The sequence below is a fragment of the Zingiber officinale genome, chromosome 7A, assembly GCF_018446385.1.
Source record: "Zingiber officinale cultivar Zhangliang chromosome 7A, Zo_v1.1, whole genome shotgun sequence".
NCBI classification, from domain to species: domain Eukaryota; kingdom Viridiplantae; phylum Streptophyta; class Magnoliopsida; order Zingiberales; family Zingiberaceae; genus Zingiber; species Zingiber officinale.
In genome coordinates this window covers 122,621,572-122,640,749 of record NC_055998.1, presented here as the reverse complement: position 1 = coordinate 122,640,749, position 19,178 = coordinate 122,621,572, and the positions used below count along the sequence as shown (strand labels likewise).

Here is a 19,178-nt window from a genome sequence, read left to right as displayed (position 1 = left end):
ACCATTGTAGCGACTTCTGCACCGTTGTAGCATCTACTGCACCGTTGTAGCAACTACTGCACTGTTGTAACAGCTACTGCATACCAACTGGTACAAGTTGTAGCAGCTACTGCATAGTAACTGCTACACGTTATAGCAACTACTATATAGTAACTGCTACACCGTTATATCATCATTACCATAATAATTTTTTACATATAATAATAGAAAAGAGAAAATAAAATTTTAATTTAGTTTAAAAAGTAAAAGAAAAAAATTATTACATTTATATCGAATTTCGCTCACAATCTCGCACAAAGAGCCACTGAGCCTATCAAACCGCTATATTTCCTTTATTAAACCGCCACTAATAAAAAAAATAATATAATAACACGTTCTGCGGATCTTTCCCCCTTTCTTCCTCGCTCTCTCACATCACTCGCAAGAGAGAAGAAGAGCCAGCCTCGGGCGTCGATCCCTCTCCCCTCTCTCGTTCCCTCCGGTCTCCATCTCGATCTCTTGCGCCGCCACTCGATCCTCCACGCCCTTCGCTCTACTTTTCGATTCGATCTGTTTGATGCCCATTTGAGGTCCTCGGGCTACTCTGATCCCGGCCCGGCGTGGGGAGGTGCGTTCTGGGATCTCCAGCGTGTGGGAGCCTACGATTCCAACCGAATGAGGGATCCTCCCGGAGGAAGAGGTGACCTGCCGCCTCCGTGGATCCATCTTTCGGCGGGCGGCGGCAGGGTCGGGAATCTGGCGGATAGGTTCTCTGGGCTCGTCTTGGGCGATGGACGAAATGAGGGCGTTCACCAAATCATCAAGGCGATGGAGGATGCTGAGAGCACCATCAGGCAACAGGTCAGCTGCACGCGCTTTCTGATTTCACTGGAATCCTGGTTTGTGGTCTAGACTTAGCTCGCAGGGCTGAATTCCCTTGAACTGGAATCCATATTGTGAAGTTTCGTCCATTATCTTTAGTTGTTATGCGTTTGGCTTGAGAAACTTCCCAATTCATCAGTTCATGATTTATCGATTGTTTATCAGCTGAACAAGCAGGACGTGCATACTGGACGAGTGCACGAGGGTCGTTTTAATTTTCTTTAGAATGAAATATGAATTGTTGAAATTTTTTAGGCCAACAATCAATGAATTTATTACAACTGCAATCCCGACTAGTTTCTTTTGCCTTCTAAATCTCACTTATGATTGATGAATTCTAGTGCAGTTCAACTGACTTTTTTACGTTATTAATTTTTTTTTGAAAAGGAAATTCACATTAAATATAAAATTACTTACATGCGAAAATCATCACTATGCTGTCAAAACATCAAAAATGGCTAGAGTTCTACATCTTAGTATGGTTAACTAATATGTGAGCAAGTATTGATTTTTAAGCGATCTCAAATTACACTTGCATCCAATTACTAGTGATGTAGAGGCACAATATAAGCAGCCATCTACAAAATTAGATACAAGACATCATGTCTTCTTGTCGCTATTAAAATATTGATGACTTGAAAACAATCTAAAAGCGTAATGAAATGGATGCAACCTTCCTGCTGGCCTGTACTCAGTCTTAGCATTGTGCATGCAATTGAATAGAAACCTTGGTGATGCTGAAACCATCAACGATTTTGGACCCATATGTTTCAACGCCAACGAATTATTCTCCACATAAACCCTTCACAACACGCATACACATAAGGAAAAAGAATGATGATCACAACAGAACCAATAGTCAGATGTAGCAAATCACTTGTCAAAAGAAGACAAGCTAGAAGTTTCACTATAAACATTTTTTTTGGGGTAGATTTCCCAAATGACATTGCTAGGTTTCAATTTTTCTGACAAAGTACTCAATATTTTGTTATATCAATTAGTAATTGAAATAGAAATACTTTTTCATTATTTACTTTAAACAAACACGTGATAAAATATTAAAAAAAACATTATTTGAATTCATTTTAACACTTGTGGCTTAGTTTTGGCACTAGCAGCATAAGTGACACATGAGTGATTATGTGTGCCAATCAATATGGGATTTTGATAATTTACCAGAATTTTATGTTTTGACCACGCTGCTCGTATTTCAAACTATGATATTATGTATGCCAATTTATCTGATTCAATTTGTGCTCTATATAATTATTCCAAAAGAATGTGGAGGATAAATTATGGATTCTCTTAAGTTCTTTAGTTAAACCAGCAACAATTAATAAAGATGTACTATTTCCTACTTGTGAAAGATAATTCTTTGAAATTCAATTTATCAATTGTTTGAATATCATATTAATCTTGAGCACCTAGAATCTCTGTGGTTATGCATTGACAGGTAGTTGCCAAATTATCAATAGGGCAGGAACCTTTTTGAATATTTAGCATGCTGCATTTTCTATGCTTAATCTAAGGTGTGTATGGGTAGGAAGGAAGACTGTTGATTTAGAAAAAATAATTTTCAAGACAGATGGTTCCCAAAAACTTTTAAAATATTCAAAGTAATTTGACATTAGTGGTAAGTGCCCCTCATGGCAACCAAGAGATAAGCAAAAAGGATACCACAATTCTTTTTTTACTTTTTATAGGAAAGGAGAGAGAGCTTCTTCTTGTGAGCATACTGATTCAGCAAACAAGATAATCATTGTTGCGCAAGTATTTTTGACTGATAATAAACAAAAGAGGAAATAAGTCCCCCTTGTCTAATATCTCTAGAGATGTTAAAAGGTTCATAGTGAACACCATTTGTTTTGCAAGAAAACTTAGCAGAACATAGAAAAGCTGAGATCCACATTCTTATGTTGTATAATTACAATAACAACAACAACCAAGCCTTATCCCACTGGTCGGGGTCGGCTATAATTACCAAAATATATTTCCATGAAATATCAAATACCTTTTGATGATCAAGTTTATGAGGATGAGAGGAAATCGTTTTGAATGCTTCACTTTATGTATCAGCCCCTGTGCAATAAAAATCTTGTTATGGATAGAACAATAAACAATAGATTGTTCAGGATTTATGAGGCAGTTCAAGAAAGGCTTAATTCTGGAAGAATCCAGAGAACTTTATCTTTTTGAGAAATTTGCATTTTGGTCCCTTCTGCTGATGCATTGCCCAGAGATTGTGTTGGATATAAGACAGACATTATGCCTTAAATCTTTCCTAAAAACTCTGGAACCTTCTTGCCTATTCATCATATCAATTATCATTTGATTTGTTATCTGTAAGATTATATCCATCACTAGCTAAGAGCAAGTAGTGCTATTCAAATCTTTTCAATTTTCAGCAATATGGATGTCTGAATCCATTCTGTGTCTTATGGAACTGTTTAACCTATGATTTATTCTAGTTTGAATCCTCATTCATATATTGTCTCTATTCCAAGTATCGCATGGTTAGTATCTTATTTTATGAAAAATACGTTTGACCAGAAGAAAACTCTAAGTGAACGACTGTTATGAACCTGCTTATATGCTCAAAACATTTGCACATTGAGGTCTTCTATCTTATGATTAGGTGTGTTCTTACTTTTGGTCGGCCCGTGTGCTCTACTTAGGTTGAAATCAATCCAGTGTTCAGATCATTATTTTGTGTTTAGCTAATAATGCAACAATAGTTACTCATGTTCTTGCCAGCTTTAATTTCCTTGGTAAAGTTTTGCGAATCTGCAAATAAAAAAAAAAAGTTCCACACTTATACATCAGATTTTTGTGCATCCCAATAGCTTCAATATCAGTGTGATTTTCCCTTTAATTCCCACCCAAATATAAATTACACATCTAAAAACTTAACATATCAGAATCGTATTGTGTTATTTGACCCAAATTATTACATTGACATTTGATTTCAGATGGAGCTACTTGGCTTTGGAGTATTCTGTGGCGTAACACTGCTTGCTAGTTGTGTCTGAGTTTTTTTTTTTGCACAAATTATGGCATTCAACTCCTAGATAGGGAAATACAGTAATAATTTTGAACTACTCTATTCTGTCTTTTTTAAACTAGTCAGTTCTATTATTCTCCCTGCACCTTTCTGTAGGATTTTGTTATTTACTAAAATTTCTTGTTATCTATTGATTATGAAAGTGATGTTAACAGTAAACCATAAAGAACTTATCTTTTCTAATTAGTGCTGTTGTCTTGCAGTTGGAAGAGAACAACTTATTAAAGAATGAAGTCTTGCAAAAAGCACGAGAATTAGAGAAATATGTAAGAACTCAAGACCACCATTCTATCCAGGGTTATTGTTCTAAATTGTTCCCTGTTATGTAGTATTAAGTGGGTTACATGCCCTAGTATATATCTTAGCGTTAAATCAAGCTTCAGGCTGGGATGAATTTTAGTTCTCAATGGTATGGCATATCATCATTCTAAACACTATTTGAGCTGTCCATTATAATATGGACTAGAGGTTCACAGAACCATCATTTTTGGGTGCTTATTAAGTCATTTTAAGCTATAAGTGTTTCAGATGCTGATTTCCAACTGCCTGATAATGCAACTAATGCATTTAATGATACACTTTCTATTATAACAAAAAGGATTCTCTTAATATTTTAGTAGTGAATTTTTGTCGTTAACCTTGCTAGTATTTAGTTTTGAAATTTTGTGGGGCTCAGGCATAAACGGGTTGCATTATTGTGTTGTTATCTGTAAATAAAGTGGATATTCTTTGGCAATCCAAACATTATACAGAAACTGATCTTCCATCTGACAGCAAAATCGTTGCTGATTTATTCTCGTGGCTAGAGTGTGTTGGTTGATATATCAACGTTAGGCATTTGCCCCTACATTTAATGTCATCTTAAAAAGTTTGGCATGTGTGTGTGTGCTAATTTGGTTATTCTTTGCCTGTGCCAAATGCAGGCAGGAAACAAACTTCCATTGTCAAGGAAATAGTGGTGTTATAGTGGTGTTAGTAATAAAGGGCACTCCGATGCACGAAGTTCCCGCGAGCTGGGTCTTAAGGAAGGGTCGGACCACATTGGGTCATTGCACGCAACCTTATCTTGCATTTTGCAAGAGGTTGTTTTTGCAACTTGAATCTGGGACCATGGCAACAACTTTAACTATATATTCCAAAGCATCTTTGGACACTTATTTGTAATGGAAGATGTCAGAAAATTACTTTGTTCATTTGTTTTCTTTCTATTTTAATCAGTTTTAGAATACAATGGTAAGATGCAAATAGAATTCCCTCAATAATTAAAACACAACTCCCTCATGGTTAAAACTTAAAAGTCTAGCTTAATAACTAGGTAATAATATGAGTGTCTTAATATAATTGTTACTTTATTTCTACAGTTCATACCTTTTTGATCTTATTTGAGTAGTCTGTTGATGTCATCTTTCTCCTTTTCTTGTCAGAGGTCAGAAGTCAAATCATTAAGGCCTGAGGTACCTACAAATGACCAGGTGGATTCCTATAAAACCAGTTATTCTAATTATTCTGCTGGACATGAAGCAGAGAGGCGATGGTTAGAAAATCATTCACCTTTGAATCCTCAAGCTATGCTTGTGCTCCATCAGAATGGAGTGGCTGGAACGGAGGAATCAAATTTGGATTCTGGTACTGTTAATCAGCACACGTATGGAGGCAACAAGGTTAATGATGACCTTAAAAAATTTCCTGGAGTACATTCTGGTTTAGATAGTGCTGGTCCATCTCAATACTCTACACCATCCTCTAGATCCTTGTCTCCGAGCAGGTAAGCTAATGTAGAGCATGGAAATTTATAGTGACTTCTCTACCAAATTTGAAACCATATTCATAGATGTCACATCCTAGGAGTATACTTCCATGTAAAAGAACATACTCCTCTTGGTGACAATTTGCTAGAAAACAATGTCCATGACCATGTTAGTAAGAAATAGCATGTGATAAAGAGTGATCATATGTAGATAAAGTAAATGTGCATTTTATTCTTTTCTCAAGGTGACAAAACAAGTTTTCATTGTGTAAGCAAGAACATTTTGTACAACAAAAGAAAATGCTATATAAAAAGTATCTTTTTATTCTGATTTTTTTAGATAAAAGAAAGTGCATTGACAAAATGCTAAATGGTAAGAAAATAAGCAAAAACATATTTATTTAGCAAGATCAGTTTTTGATGTCTGGTATCTTTAGGCATTTTGTTTTTACTTTGGTTTAAATTGGTAGAGACCTCAAAAATTGATCCTCCATGCATGTAAAATTTGAGGCCAAGAAAAACACAGAGTTAACAAAAAAATTCTTAGTGGCTAATTTACAAAGATCTGCATGAATTATAATCTTGATTAAGAATTCAAGAAATCAACAAGAGTAGAATTTCATACCTTGTAAAATTGGAGATTACAGAGTAAGCACAATTTTAGACTATGGTTCAAACCAATATAGACCTCTAAAATTGGCCGTGTCTGTTAAAATTGGAAACCAAGGAAGAGAGGGAGCACAAATTTGATAAGTAGGTAAATATAAAAAGAATGTGTATTTATTATAATTTTAATTAAGAATTCAAGAATCAATTAGATTATAATTCACATCTCAGCATTTAGGTTTTACTTAAGCATACAATAGTCTTTTATCTATAAATTCTTGCAAATAGTCGCTCTTGTATGCTGTTCTCTTTTTTTTTTTTTTTTTCATTTGTTTTAGAGCAAGAATAACTGCTATAAAGTGAATTACTAGTGTTAGGTACATGGTATAGGAAGTATCATTCGATACCTAGGCTGTAGCTTTTATCAGTGATAGTCAACGATATAACGTAACAATCAATACTGATTGCATGCAACACATGCACTGACATTGCATGTGGGCTGTTAAAAGCTCTAATCATATGGCTAGGCGCAAAGTATTCAATTTTTAGCATTTGTTTCACCATCTATCATAGCCCTTCTATTCACTTTATGGTTCTCACAACACCCAGCAGCTGTTTTTCCACTTTTGAGGATATACATTTATATTACTTTTCATAATTTAAAATGTGATTAGTTTTTTAAGGGTCTAACCTATGCCACCATTTATCAAACATTCAGCTAATTAGACAATGTACTTCTCTTGGTTGAATCTCCAGCACAAACAAACATAAACACAGTAATAGCACAGATTTAGAAATCAACCAATATTCACGACCAATGGTTCCAGTCTTAATCCATCAATCACAATACAAACTAAATTGAAGAAAATGAGTCAACATTAACAAAACAGCCCCTAAATTAACAAACTAGCCAACATTAACACCAACTCAACAAAAAACAGAAATGAAATAAGATAAAAACTCTATGCAACAACTCTTTAAATCAAGCATTAGAAGCACTTGCTATGATGGAGAACAACTTGGAAGTCCTATCTGGACAATCAATATCTCTTAGTTTGAGAATAGGTAACCATTTAACAATATCAGCAAGAAAAAAAAACTCACTCTTACCTCAATGAAGCTTAAGCACGGATGCATATGGTAACCGATCCAAATTGGTAGCAACAAAACAGCAGTTACTGCTTGAAATTAACGTAGGGAAAGAAAATCTGATAAAAATAGGGTATCACAGATAAACAGGAGGGATCCAAGGTTCAGTAACCCACTCTGATTGAACCTGGTTGCTGTCCACTCCGAAAGGAAATTTGGATCTTCCCACTGATCTGGAAATGGTAGGAAAAGAAAACCCTAGTCATTGACAATATCACAGAAGTTGGATGATTCCTTGTCCATGTTCACAAGAAGAGGATCAGTCACAGGGAAGATGGCCACAGTGAGGAAGAGGCCAGGAGGGAAGAGTTAGTAAGAGAGGAAGACTGTTGCAAGGGAAAGATGGTGCTGCCGCTTACTGGAATAAATTGTGTGCTGGTGGATGGGGGGATCACAGCCCCACCCAATTGGGAGGAAGTAGCTTGGAGTGAGGAGGGAATGTGAGAGAGAGAGAGAGAGTAGGGATAAGACTAATGGAGGAGAGAGGAGCAACGCAGGCAGCTGATTGCTTCAATTGGCATCTCGGACAATGTCACAAAGAGAAGGGGTGAAGTTTGTATAGGTCTATAAAGGGCAGCTAGGTGCACGAAGCTCCCGCCAATGTGGGTCTTAGGAAGAGTTGGATCATATTAGTTCTATTGTACGCAGTCTTATCCTGCATTGCAAGATGCTATTTCCACGACTCAAATATGTGACCACAAGGTCACACAGTGGCAACTTTACCGTTACGCCAAAGCTCCCCTTCTTTGTTCAGCTCTATACCCGTAAAAAAAAAGGCCAAATGGACACTTAACCCTCAACACAAGGCTTACCTAACGACCCGACCAAAGACTAAATAGACCTTGACCAGACCTCCAAAAGCTAAATTGCTGGTTTGGTTCAGCTTCAGTAGCTGTAAAATTTCAAAATTTAATCATAAAAAAATTAAAGGGATGTACATTCAATATATAACATAAGATGTCTTTTATTGCTCTTGATAGGCATCAAAAGGAAGGAGGAGACCAAGATCAGAGGTTCATTTCATCTAGAAATGTTTTGGTGCCAGTGTCTGGTCTCAATTCTAGTACTCCGTGGAAGCAGGTAGTTTCGGTTGCTTAAAATTGTAGATTTTTTCTGCAATTTGCTATTTCCAGTTGTTTCTGAGTTGTAAAATCTATGTATAAAGGAACTTATTGTCAAGGTTAGAGAGCATGAAGAAGAGATTGCACAGTTAAGGAAGCATCTTGCTGATTACTCAGTAAAGGTTAGGAGGGCTTGTCATGGTGCCTGCATTTTTCCTTTTGGTTGATCATTTTGAACCAATCAATAATTATGGCATTGTATATAGGAATCACAAATACACAATGAGAAGTATGCTCTAGAAAAAAGAATTGCTTATATGCGTATGGTGAGCAACCTAATACTTTCTTACCTTCTATAGTTTCCCTTCTAAATCTGTGATTGTTAATAGTGCAAAATATCTCAAAATGAATATTGCAGGCATTTGATCAGCAACAGCAAGACTTGGTTGATGCTGCATCAAAAGCTATTTCATATAGACAAGATATTATTGAAGAGAATATTCGTCTAACATATGCCTTGCAAGTAATATTCTTTGCTTACCTCGCGGGTATATGCTGTGAAATATTGGATCTAAACTCATAAGTTCAAGTGGCTAATATTAAATAAACTTTTTGCTAATTGCTAAAGAAATAGCATTAGTTTCTTATTGTCCCATGGCCAAGCTTATTCATATTGTCATCTGGTCCATTGGACCAATGTACATAAGAATGACCATTGTTTCTGGGTTACTAGTTAATGTATCCTCTTCTTGTCTGAGTCATGCTACCTTTGTCTAAAATTATATGTTATAATGCTTTTAAATGGGTGACCTTTTTCTTTTTGTTGTTGCTGTGCTGTAGAAGTATTTTGTAGTAATTAACTAACATTTGGCATCTTTGTTTGAATGTCTTATCTATGTAGGCTGCTCATTCAGAGAAATCTACTTTTGTATCCTCTTTGGTGCCTATGCTGTCAGAACATGGTCTTCAGCCTTCTGTGGTTGATGCTCAGACAATTGTCAGTAATCTTAAGGTTAGTATATTTGGACTTTCTGCAAATAACACGGCAGGTAGCTTAGTAGTGAATCATCGTTCCACATTGCTATGTTTGTAGATAATATAAACTTACTTTCCATTTGGTGCAGCCTTTTTGTTTACTGTCCTTATACATGGAGATATTTTCAACAATGTAAATCCACAGTTTCACAATATTTTTTATTTTCTCACCTTTTGTATTCCATATCACTTTACTATTGTAGGTTTTATTCAGGCACATGCAGGAGAGAATGATCATTGCCGAGGTATCCTTTTTATGTATAGATGTTGTGCTTTTCTCTTTATAATAAATTTTGTCTTATCTTGGTTTTCTTATGAGATTTCACTATGGTGGTGAACTTTGTTTAATGGCTTTTTCTTCTAAAAAAACAAAATGTTGTTGATCAACAGATATGTACAAGAGTAGCTGTCTAATTCATTTATCCAAATATAATTAATAACTATATACACATTGATGTAGGTTAAAATTACCCACTAACACCGAGCACTGTTGGATGTGCAACTCCTGTATGGTGCAGGGCTCAGTCAATTTGAATATAGTGTGATCTGATGGAATAGAGCTAGGCCAGTTTGGCCTTGACATGTTCAAGAAGAGGAAAATGCAGCAACATGGAACAACATGATTATTTGATGGTTGGGTGATTTGTGACAAAACATCATGGAAAAGGCTCATATCCTTAGGCCAATAAAAGGAGAAGCCAAGGAGGGTTTTAGCCAATTGGAGGATTGGGGATTGCTTATCATGCAACTAAGTTTTCTCCAACTTAGACATGCACCTAGCCCTTCATCTTTTCCTTCAACTTTTTCCCTGCTTTGACACATTAATCTTCAGAATCTTCTGTGCGCCACCACGATTGATCGCCTTAGCCTAACCCATTAGTCATATCCAAGCACCTAGCTCAACTTATACTTTGGTTGAAACACTCAGAGTTAGCATGAACTGAACCCATCACATTCCCACTTCATCTTCTTCTATTGATCCGAACCCAGTTCAGATCCTGAGCTCAACCTCTCATCTCAACTTGAACTCCCATAGCCTCATTCCGAATTGAGGTCAAAGCTTGATTTTCATAGCTAGCAGACTTCACTAAAAATATGTTGTAATTTTAGTAGTTTACCACAACAGATTTGACTCTATGCTTGAGGGAAGCCCTTGGCACTGGGCATGGAGACGAGAAGGTCGAAGAAGAGTGCACTACAAAGTTCAATAAACTCACAAGTGAGGTGGATGTTGAAGGAGGCAACCCAATAAGGAGAAGAGTAGCATGTGGTGCGTTTCTTGCTGATGAGGAAATTGTTTTAACTCTGGCATACTTCTAGGCTGCAGGGGATCCGATACTGGTTGACGGAGGCTAGGGAGGCAATGAAGGTCCACGATCCCTTGAACCGTTTCAATTGGTCAATCTACTAAAATTCTCTCTCGAAGATCCTTCGGAGAGAGAGGACAGATACATAGATGAAGAAAGTGTGACAATCTACACTTTCTTATGCAAGAATAATAATAAATAATTGTAGCTCGATGTAATTATGGTTCTTGCTGTAAAAGCTTGCTCAAGCATCAATCTACATAGTGGGGTTGCAGTTGCAAGGAGACGACGTAATAGAATGATCGATAGAAAGAATTGTTGTACTTGAGCTTTGATCAAAGACTTCTTTTATAAGGCATTGGGGGCGGCTCCAATGATCTAGGGCGCCTCCATGCATGCTAATTTGATTTGAAAACGTCGGGTTTAATCCTCTCCGGGGCACCTCCAATGATCTGGGGCATCTTCACTATTGTGAAGGTCTATCCTCACAACTTATCCCGTCCAAGTTCCTTTTTAGGGTGCCTCAGTCACCTGAGGCGTCTCCAACCAACTGACGAGCTTGGAATACTGTTAACTAGAGGCGTCTCCAACCAACTGAGGTGTCTGGAGTACTGTTCATTGCAACTTATTTTTTTTTACTTTAAACTTCTGCAAAATATGGAACTCCGCCCATGATGAACTAGTCATGGCTGGTCCCAATCCCGGACAAAGGAGGAGAGTTGCGTTAGGTTACCTGCTAGTGTTAAAACTATGACAAATGTCCAATGAATGGATCCATTAAACTATTGTGCTAATGCTAGGTTGTTTCCCGGAAAGAATGCATTGCAGGGTCCGACTGTAACGTCTCGGCAAGGACCGCTTACATTTTCATAAGAACTTGACTGTAATGTTAAATAGGTAAGAATTCTCATACCATAAGTTCGATAAAAATAAATATGATAGAAAAATTAATAGTCTAGGATTTGGAATATAGAACATAAAAACCCTCATTGGTAAATCAATGGAGGTAGTAGATACGATGATTAGGAGAATGATTAGTATTTTGTGTGTACAAAAGATAAAATGGATAGGTGAGAAGGCAAAGATGATAGAGAACTCGAGTTTTAAGTTACGGTACATAGGAGGGAAGAGTAAAACAAGAAATGGAGTGGGTATTATTGTAGATAGTTCGTTGAAGGATGAAATTATAGTAATTAGAAAAGGGGATCGAATTATAGCTTTTAAGATAATAGTGGCGAAAGGAACTATGAACATAATTAGCGTATATGCACCGTAAGTAGGATTAAATGAAGCTATCAAATCAAGGTTTTGGGATGACCTAGATGAAGTATTACAAAACATTCTGCCAAATGAAATGATTTTAATAGGAAGTGATCTAAATGAGCATGTCGGAGTGAAAAAAAAATAATATGAGAGGATACATAGGGTTATGGGTTTGGAACGAGAAATGAAGAAGGGAAGAGCGGTGGAAGAGGTATTTTCATCAACTTTTTAATGAAGGTTTAGGTGACCAACTTAACTTAAGTAATTTAAGTAGGTCAAATGAGTATAGAAATTTAAATTTTTATTGTAGAATTCAGACTTTAAAAGTAGAACAAGCTTTAAAGCTTTAAATGGGATGTATAATGGAAAAGTTGTTGGACTAGATGACATTCCGATAGAGGTATGAAAATGCCTTGGCAAACAAGGTATTGAATGACGTACAAAATTATTTAACATGATATTGTAAACAAAAAAATGTCTGATCAATGGAGGGTAAGTATTTTAGTTCTCTTATATAAGAATAAAAGAGACGCATAAAATTGTGCAAATTATAGGAGTATTAAACTAATGAGTTATAGTATGAAACTTTGAAAAAAAATAATAGAAAAAAGATTAAGGAGACCACGGTGACTGAAAATCAATTTAGGTATATGCCTGATAGAAGCTATACATCTTCTTAGATAACTAATTGAAAAATATCGGGAGTAAAAACAAGATCTACATAAGGTATTAGAAAAAGCTTATGATAGAGTCCCAAGATAATTTATATGGAGAATTTTAGAAAAGAAAGGTGTTAGCGTAATATATATAGAACTAATTATGGATATGTACGAGGATGTAACGACCAGAGTAAATATTTCAGGTGGAGTAAATGAAGCATTTCCAATAAAGATAGGGTTACATCAAAGATTAACTCTAAATTCCTTTTTTTTACACCAATTATGAACGAACTCACTACACACATTTAAAACACAATACTGGGAAACACTAGAAGGGAAAGATTTTAGGCATAGTAGAATAAAAACAGAATATATGAAATTTAGGTTTAGCAATATTATACGTAATGAGACAATTGTTAAGATAGGAGATGATAAGTTGTCTGGAATCGAGAGCTTTAAATATTTAGAATCATTTTTACAAGATGATGGAGGCATTGAGAGAGATGATTTACATAAAATACAAGTAGGTTGGTTGAAATGGAGGAGAGCGTCCGGTGTTTTATGTGACCATAAAATATCTCTAAAACTTAAAAGAAAAGTTTCGCGAAACCGCAGTTAGACTTGCTATGTTATATGGAGCTGAATGTTGGGTGACTCGAGCACATGAGCAGAAGATGAAAATTATAGAGATGAAAATGTTAAGTTGGATGTGTGGACATATGAGGATGGACAGAATAAGAAATGAGAGCATTAGAGGGAAAGTCGGAATTGCATTTATTGAAAGAAAACTCCAAGGATGCGTTTGTTTAAGTTATCATGTATAATCTTGGTTATGTGATTATTAGGTAATCACATAACCAAGGTTATGGGAAATAAAACATAATCAAATGTTGTTTGGTTCAACCTAGGTAATGCAACAAAAATTTGTTTGTTTGAAGGTTTTAATAAATAATCTAGTTTAATATTTTACTATATTACCCTTACTTACAAAACCAACCATTATTATTATTATTATTATTATTATTATTATTATTATTATTATTATTATTTAAACTCTACGTTTTTTTTATTTTTTATTTTTTATTTTTCATGTTTTTCTTTATTCTTATGTGTTTTTTATTTCTATTCGTTTTTTTATTTTTTAAATTTTTTTTATAGTTTTCTACTTTTTTATTTTTTATTTTTTTTATGTTTTTTATTTTTTTATATATTTTTTTATATTTTTTCTATTTTTTATATATATTTTAATTTTTTATGTTTTTTTTATTATTTTTATTATTTTATTTTTTTATGTTTTTTTAAATTTTTCCCCTTTTTTATTATTTTTTAATTTTTTTAATGTTTTTTCTATTTTTTAAATTTTTTTTAATGTTTTTTTACATTTTTTTATTTTTAAAAGTTTTTTATTTTATATTTTTTTTTCTTTACATTTTTCTTTTTATCACATTTTTCTCTTATTTGAAGGTATTTTAGGTAAAAAAATTTCGTTAACTCCGGAATCAAGAAAAACTCAGTTTTTCGATTCCGGGTTACATGACCCTTTTGCTGATGTGTCGGGCATGGAACATTACTCAGGAATCATCGATTACCTAAACCAACAAGTTTTTCATTGATAACCTTGGATGGATAACCAAGGTTATCAAGGATAACCCTGAACCAAACGCACCCCAAGAGACATGTTTAAGATGGTACGAACATGTACTTAGACGACCAATAAATGCATCAGTTACTCGATGTGAAACTATAACAAACACGCATATCAAACGAGAAAGAGGAAGCCCAAAAAGACTTGGTTAGCAATAATAAAATAAGATAAAATTTATTTAAGTATAGATGATATAGAAGGAGATATAGTTCAATGACGTAAAAGGATCTATACAGCCGACCCCTCCTAGTGAGATAAGGCTTGGTTGTTGTTGTAAACTTTTGCAAAATATGTTTGTCCAATGACAAAACCAGGGAGTGAAATATCGTGTCGTGTCACTTGGCACGCACGGTATTTACTGTTGCAGATCGAAATCGGCACCCATCGCGCGAAGAATTCATCGTCACGTGCGTGCCTCCATGATGGCACTCATGACAGAAGGAATCAGATTCGATTCCTCCTGTCGCCACGATCGTTTGTATAAAGGAGAGAAGGGGAGGCAAGCACCGATGGATCAGCGGCAAGTGACTACGAATCAGATTTAATTCCTTCTGTACAGAAGGAATCGGATTCCTTCCGTCGCAGATCAATTGATCACGTGACAGAAGGAATCTATTGCGTGATCGATTGATCGCGATTGAAGGAATCCATTTGATTCCTCCTGTCGTCGCGATCGTTTGTATAAAGGAGAGAAAGGGAGGCAGGCACCGATGGATCAGCGACGAGCGATTGCGAAGCAAGCAGCGACGGTGAGGCAAGCAACGACGAGCGACTACGAGGCAAGGCGAACAGCGCGAGCAACGAGGTGGCGATGAGTAGCTCTAGACTGGTATTATTTTCTTTGTTCGCAAACGGTCGGGACGCCTTCGACTATACCTCAGACACGAGCACACGAACAACTCGCAGGTGGCGCTGGAGGCATCGCGGGAGGCTTTTGGAGCCATCAAAGCTCCTGCGTCGCCGAAAGCTCCGGCGTCGCAAGGCGAGGCACCTCCCGCGGCGGCTAGAAGCGTCGCGAGGCAACTCTCTTGGTGTTGGAAGCCTCCCGACGCCTTCCGAGCCCGCCAAAAGCTTTCCCGACGCCTTCCGACTCCCTCCCTGACGTCGTTGGAAGCCTTCGCGACGTGGCCTGTCGGAAGCCCTAAAATTGAGCAATTTTTTTCCCAATAGCGTAATTTAGTTAATTTATATTAAAAAATTATAATATTTCAGATTTATATTTTCATATTTTTATTATTTTAAATTCCATTTAAATTTTTTTAAAAATTCTAATTTTTTAATAAATTATATTTATATTTTTATATTATTCTGATTTTTTTTACTATTTAAAATATATATTATTTAAATTAATTAAATAAATAAATATTTAATTTATATAATTATTATATATAAAATTCCAATGGTAAATACATTTTTATCGTTATAAAATGATGATCATTACTTGGAAATATGTATTATTGTATTATTCTTAATATTTTATAATGTATAGGTAATGACATCAAAACAACAATCTCATGATACAGCTTGAAGACACGCACGTCGATTAGAAAATCAGTTCCATTGGTAATGTTTGCATTGCGATATAATTGGACGTGATGGTGGAGTCACACTCCTAAACAACATCTTGCTAGTGGATATCCAGATGTTTCTAATTGTCTAAAAGTTTCTCAAGAAGTTCATCGTCCAATGAAAGAGGAATTTGATGGCAAAAAAGTATTAAAGTATAAATAACAACAACATCGTGAACTTATTGATAGACAAAGCTCTAAAGAACCAATCTATGATGAATTTGAAGATTGTGATGAAGTTCCAAATGACGAAGACTTTTTAACAGCTCTCAGTGCCTCTTGAACTCAATATGACTATGAGCAAAATATGTGACATAAAAGTGACTAGCTGGTCCTGCAGCAACATTAGGAAGAAGTGTAAGTGTTTATATTCTTTCAACACAAGGTGGTATTGGTCGTTTTTTTCCTTCTATGAGACGAAAATGTGCAGTTGATATTGCTAATATTGATCCACTGGCATTCCCAGAAATCTAGTATTGCTAAATTAGCAAGCAAATTAGGATTAATGATGCATATTCAAAAGAGAAAAAGGAATCAATTGGTAAAAGTATTGCTAAATTTTTTCATTTCAATCATATTCCCCCTAATGCAACAAACAACACATACTACCATATCATGGTATCTAATATCCAAAAATCTAGTCCTGGTATTCAACCTCTAACTACATATGAAATTGTTGGTCCATATTTAGATGAACAAGTGGAGGAGATAAAGACTTGGATCCTATCATGCAAGAAGCAATAGAGCTTATATGGGATTATGTTGATATGTGATGGCTGGGCAGGACCTACACGGATGAGCATTATCAACTTTTTACTATACTGCAATAGAAAGGTGATATTTCATAAATGTATTGATGCAACTAGAGACTATCATGTTGCACCCTACATATATCATTTAATGGATAGTGTATTCAAGAGATAGGTGCAGAACATATAGTGCAGGTGATTACAGATAATGGTACCAACTTTAAGAGGGTTGAAGAGTTATTGGAGCAATAGTATCAAATATTATTTTGGACACTATGCACAACACACTATATCAATTTGATGATGGCAGATATCAGTAAATTCGATATAGTGAAGAAGGTAGTGAAAAAAGGTCAATCTTTAACAAAATTCCTCTATAATCATTATTGGGTTCATAGATTAATAAGAAAATTTATTGATGGGGAGATTCTACGACCAAGAGCGACTAGATTTACCACTCACTTTCTCCTGTTAAATCGTTGAATCAGAAAAAAGTCAGATTGAAGATCATGTTCTTTTCTAACGATTGGGAAGCCTCTCGATATTCTAATATGGCCAAAGAGGTGCAAAAAATTATTATATCTGTCAAATTTTGAGACTATATCGCAAATATTTTTATAGCAATAGAACTATTGTACGTTGTTCTACATAAAATTAATATGGACAAGAAGCTACAAATGGGCAACGTTTATCATTTAATTCATGAAGCAAAAGAGGAAATTACGAGACATCTACAATCACCAACCAATTATCAACATTATATAATCACTATAAGATGGGACAATCAAATAGGAAAATATATTCATTTGGTCGGTACGTATTTTTTAATGATAAATAATTTTTAATATTGTTATTAATAATTATATATGTTTAATTATTATAAGTTATTATCTCAATTCGGCATATCAATACCATTATAATCTTGGCACAAATAATGATTTATTAGTAACTCTCAGACATGTAATATCAAGACTACGTACAAATAGAGAATCAATTGCTGAGACTATTAATAAAAGTTGATTATTTCTAAAGGCATATGATTCTTTTAGCGATCTTATTGCAGTATCATGTAGATATAAAATGGATGCAGGTAAATATAGTAAAAATTATTACTAATTATTGTCAACAAATATAAATACTATTTTAATTTTCTTCTTATTTATCTTACAGCTAAGTGGTGGTTACAATATGGAGGATCCGCTCCAAATTTGAAAAAGATTGCAGTACGAATTCTCTCACAGACAACGTCTTCAAGGGGTTGTGAAAGAAATTGATCAACTTTCTCCCTCATTCATATAAAAATACAAAATCGTCTTTCTTATCGTCGCTTGGAGAAGATGGTCTACGCTCATTATAATATACGTCTTCAATTAAGAGCAATAACAGAAGAGAATGAAGAACAAGAGTTGATGTAGACCCATTTGATATTGGATTTGTCCAAACTAAGAATGATCCAATGATGAATTGGTAGAGCGCCGTGGAGACTGAGAATCCATTACTTGATGAAACAGGAGACCCTCCACGACTATCTCAATTTCTTACTCAACAGATTGAAAAAATATAAGCTAGAGGAGATATCTATGAGGAAGAAGATGATGAAGTTTTTGATCAAGAATTTTAATTTTCTAGATCTCAGTCTAAACGTTCTCAAACATCCCAACCCCAAACCCAACTAAAGTTCATAAATAAAGGCAAAGGTAAAGCTCCTGCAATTTTTACTAAAAAGAAAGAAAAAGGTAAATCTCCTGTTTTACAGGAAAGGGCCAATTGAGAATTGGAGAAAATCCACCCGATGCAATTGATGAGCAAGAACATGATGACAGTGATGAAACATCATCACCTTCTGACATCGTAGTCCGATGAGAAATTCAAAATGAAGATAGTGATTTTGATAGCAATGCAAGTACTTATGGAAGTGATGACAGTGGTGATGCATATAGTGGTCCCTACTCTAGCACCGGAGTCATGGACATGTGAGATAGATTGCACACATACAACTCAAGATTTTGATCATAGAGCTAGAAGTAGTGCTATTTAATATCAACGTCGATATAAGAGTGACAAACAAAAGAAAACTTATAATTATCAAGATATGCGGGAGAGTTTAGCTGAGATTGATTTTGATCGAAGTTCATCATACTCGTAACCTTCTTATTATAACTCTAATGCATCATATGATGATCCATCATACCAGAGCTCAAGGACGTATCCTTATCCAGTTATCCTTATCCTGTGCCTGTACCAGTTCCAATTTCAATAATGCCAGTTCAAATTCAACATCCAGTGATGAATCGAGACATGTTGATAAATCTATATCAATATTGCATGTCATGGGATGATTATTTAATTTGGGCGTTGGAGAACTATGAAGTTGACCTAATCAGAATGTTGCAAAAACCAATGCTTTTATCTAATTCACACCACTCTTTTTGGTATTAGTAAGGTAACATATTATGATGTATCAATT

The 19,178-nt window shown here is 35.2% G+C and overlaps 1 protein-coding gene across 1 annotated transcript in view; it reads left to right on the top strand.

The window, feature by feature from the left end:
* Positions 1 to 366: 366 nt before the first annotated feature.
* LOC122002309 overlaps positions 367 to 19,178 on the top strand; it is a 28,633-nt gene continuing 9,821 nt past the window's right edge. Inside the window, exons 1-9 of the mRNA XM_042557438.1 lie at positions 367 to 840; positions 4,126 to 4,188; positions 5,347 to 5,687; positions 8,405 to 8,504; positions 8,590 to 8,667; positions 8,752 to 8,811; positions 8,904 to 9,008; positions 9,387 to 9,497; positions 9,724 to 9,765. Of these exons, the coding sequence (XP_042413372.1) occupies positions 655 to 840; positions 4,126 to 4,188; positions 5,347 to 5,687; positions 8,405 to 8,504; positions 8,590 to 8,667; positions 8,752 to 8,811; positions 8,904 to 9,008; positions 9,387 to 9,497; positions 9,724 to 9,765 (1,086 nt within the window). The 5' untranslated portion in view covers positions 367 to 654. The remainder of the gene's footprint in view (positions 841 to 4,125; positions 4,189 to 5,346; positions 5,688 to 8,404; positions 8,505 to 8,589; positions 8,668 to 8,751; positions 8,812 to 8,903; positions 9,009 to 9,386; positions 9,498 to 9,723; positions 9,766 to 19,178) is intronic.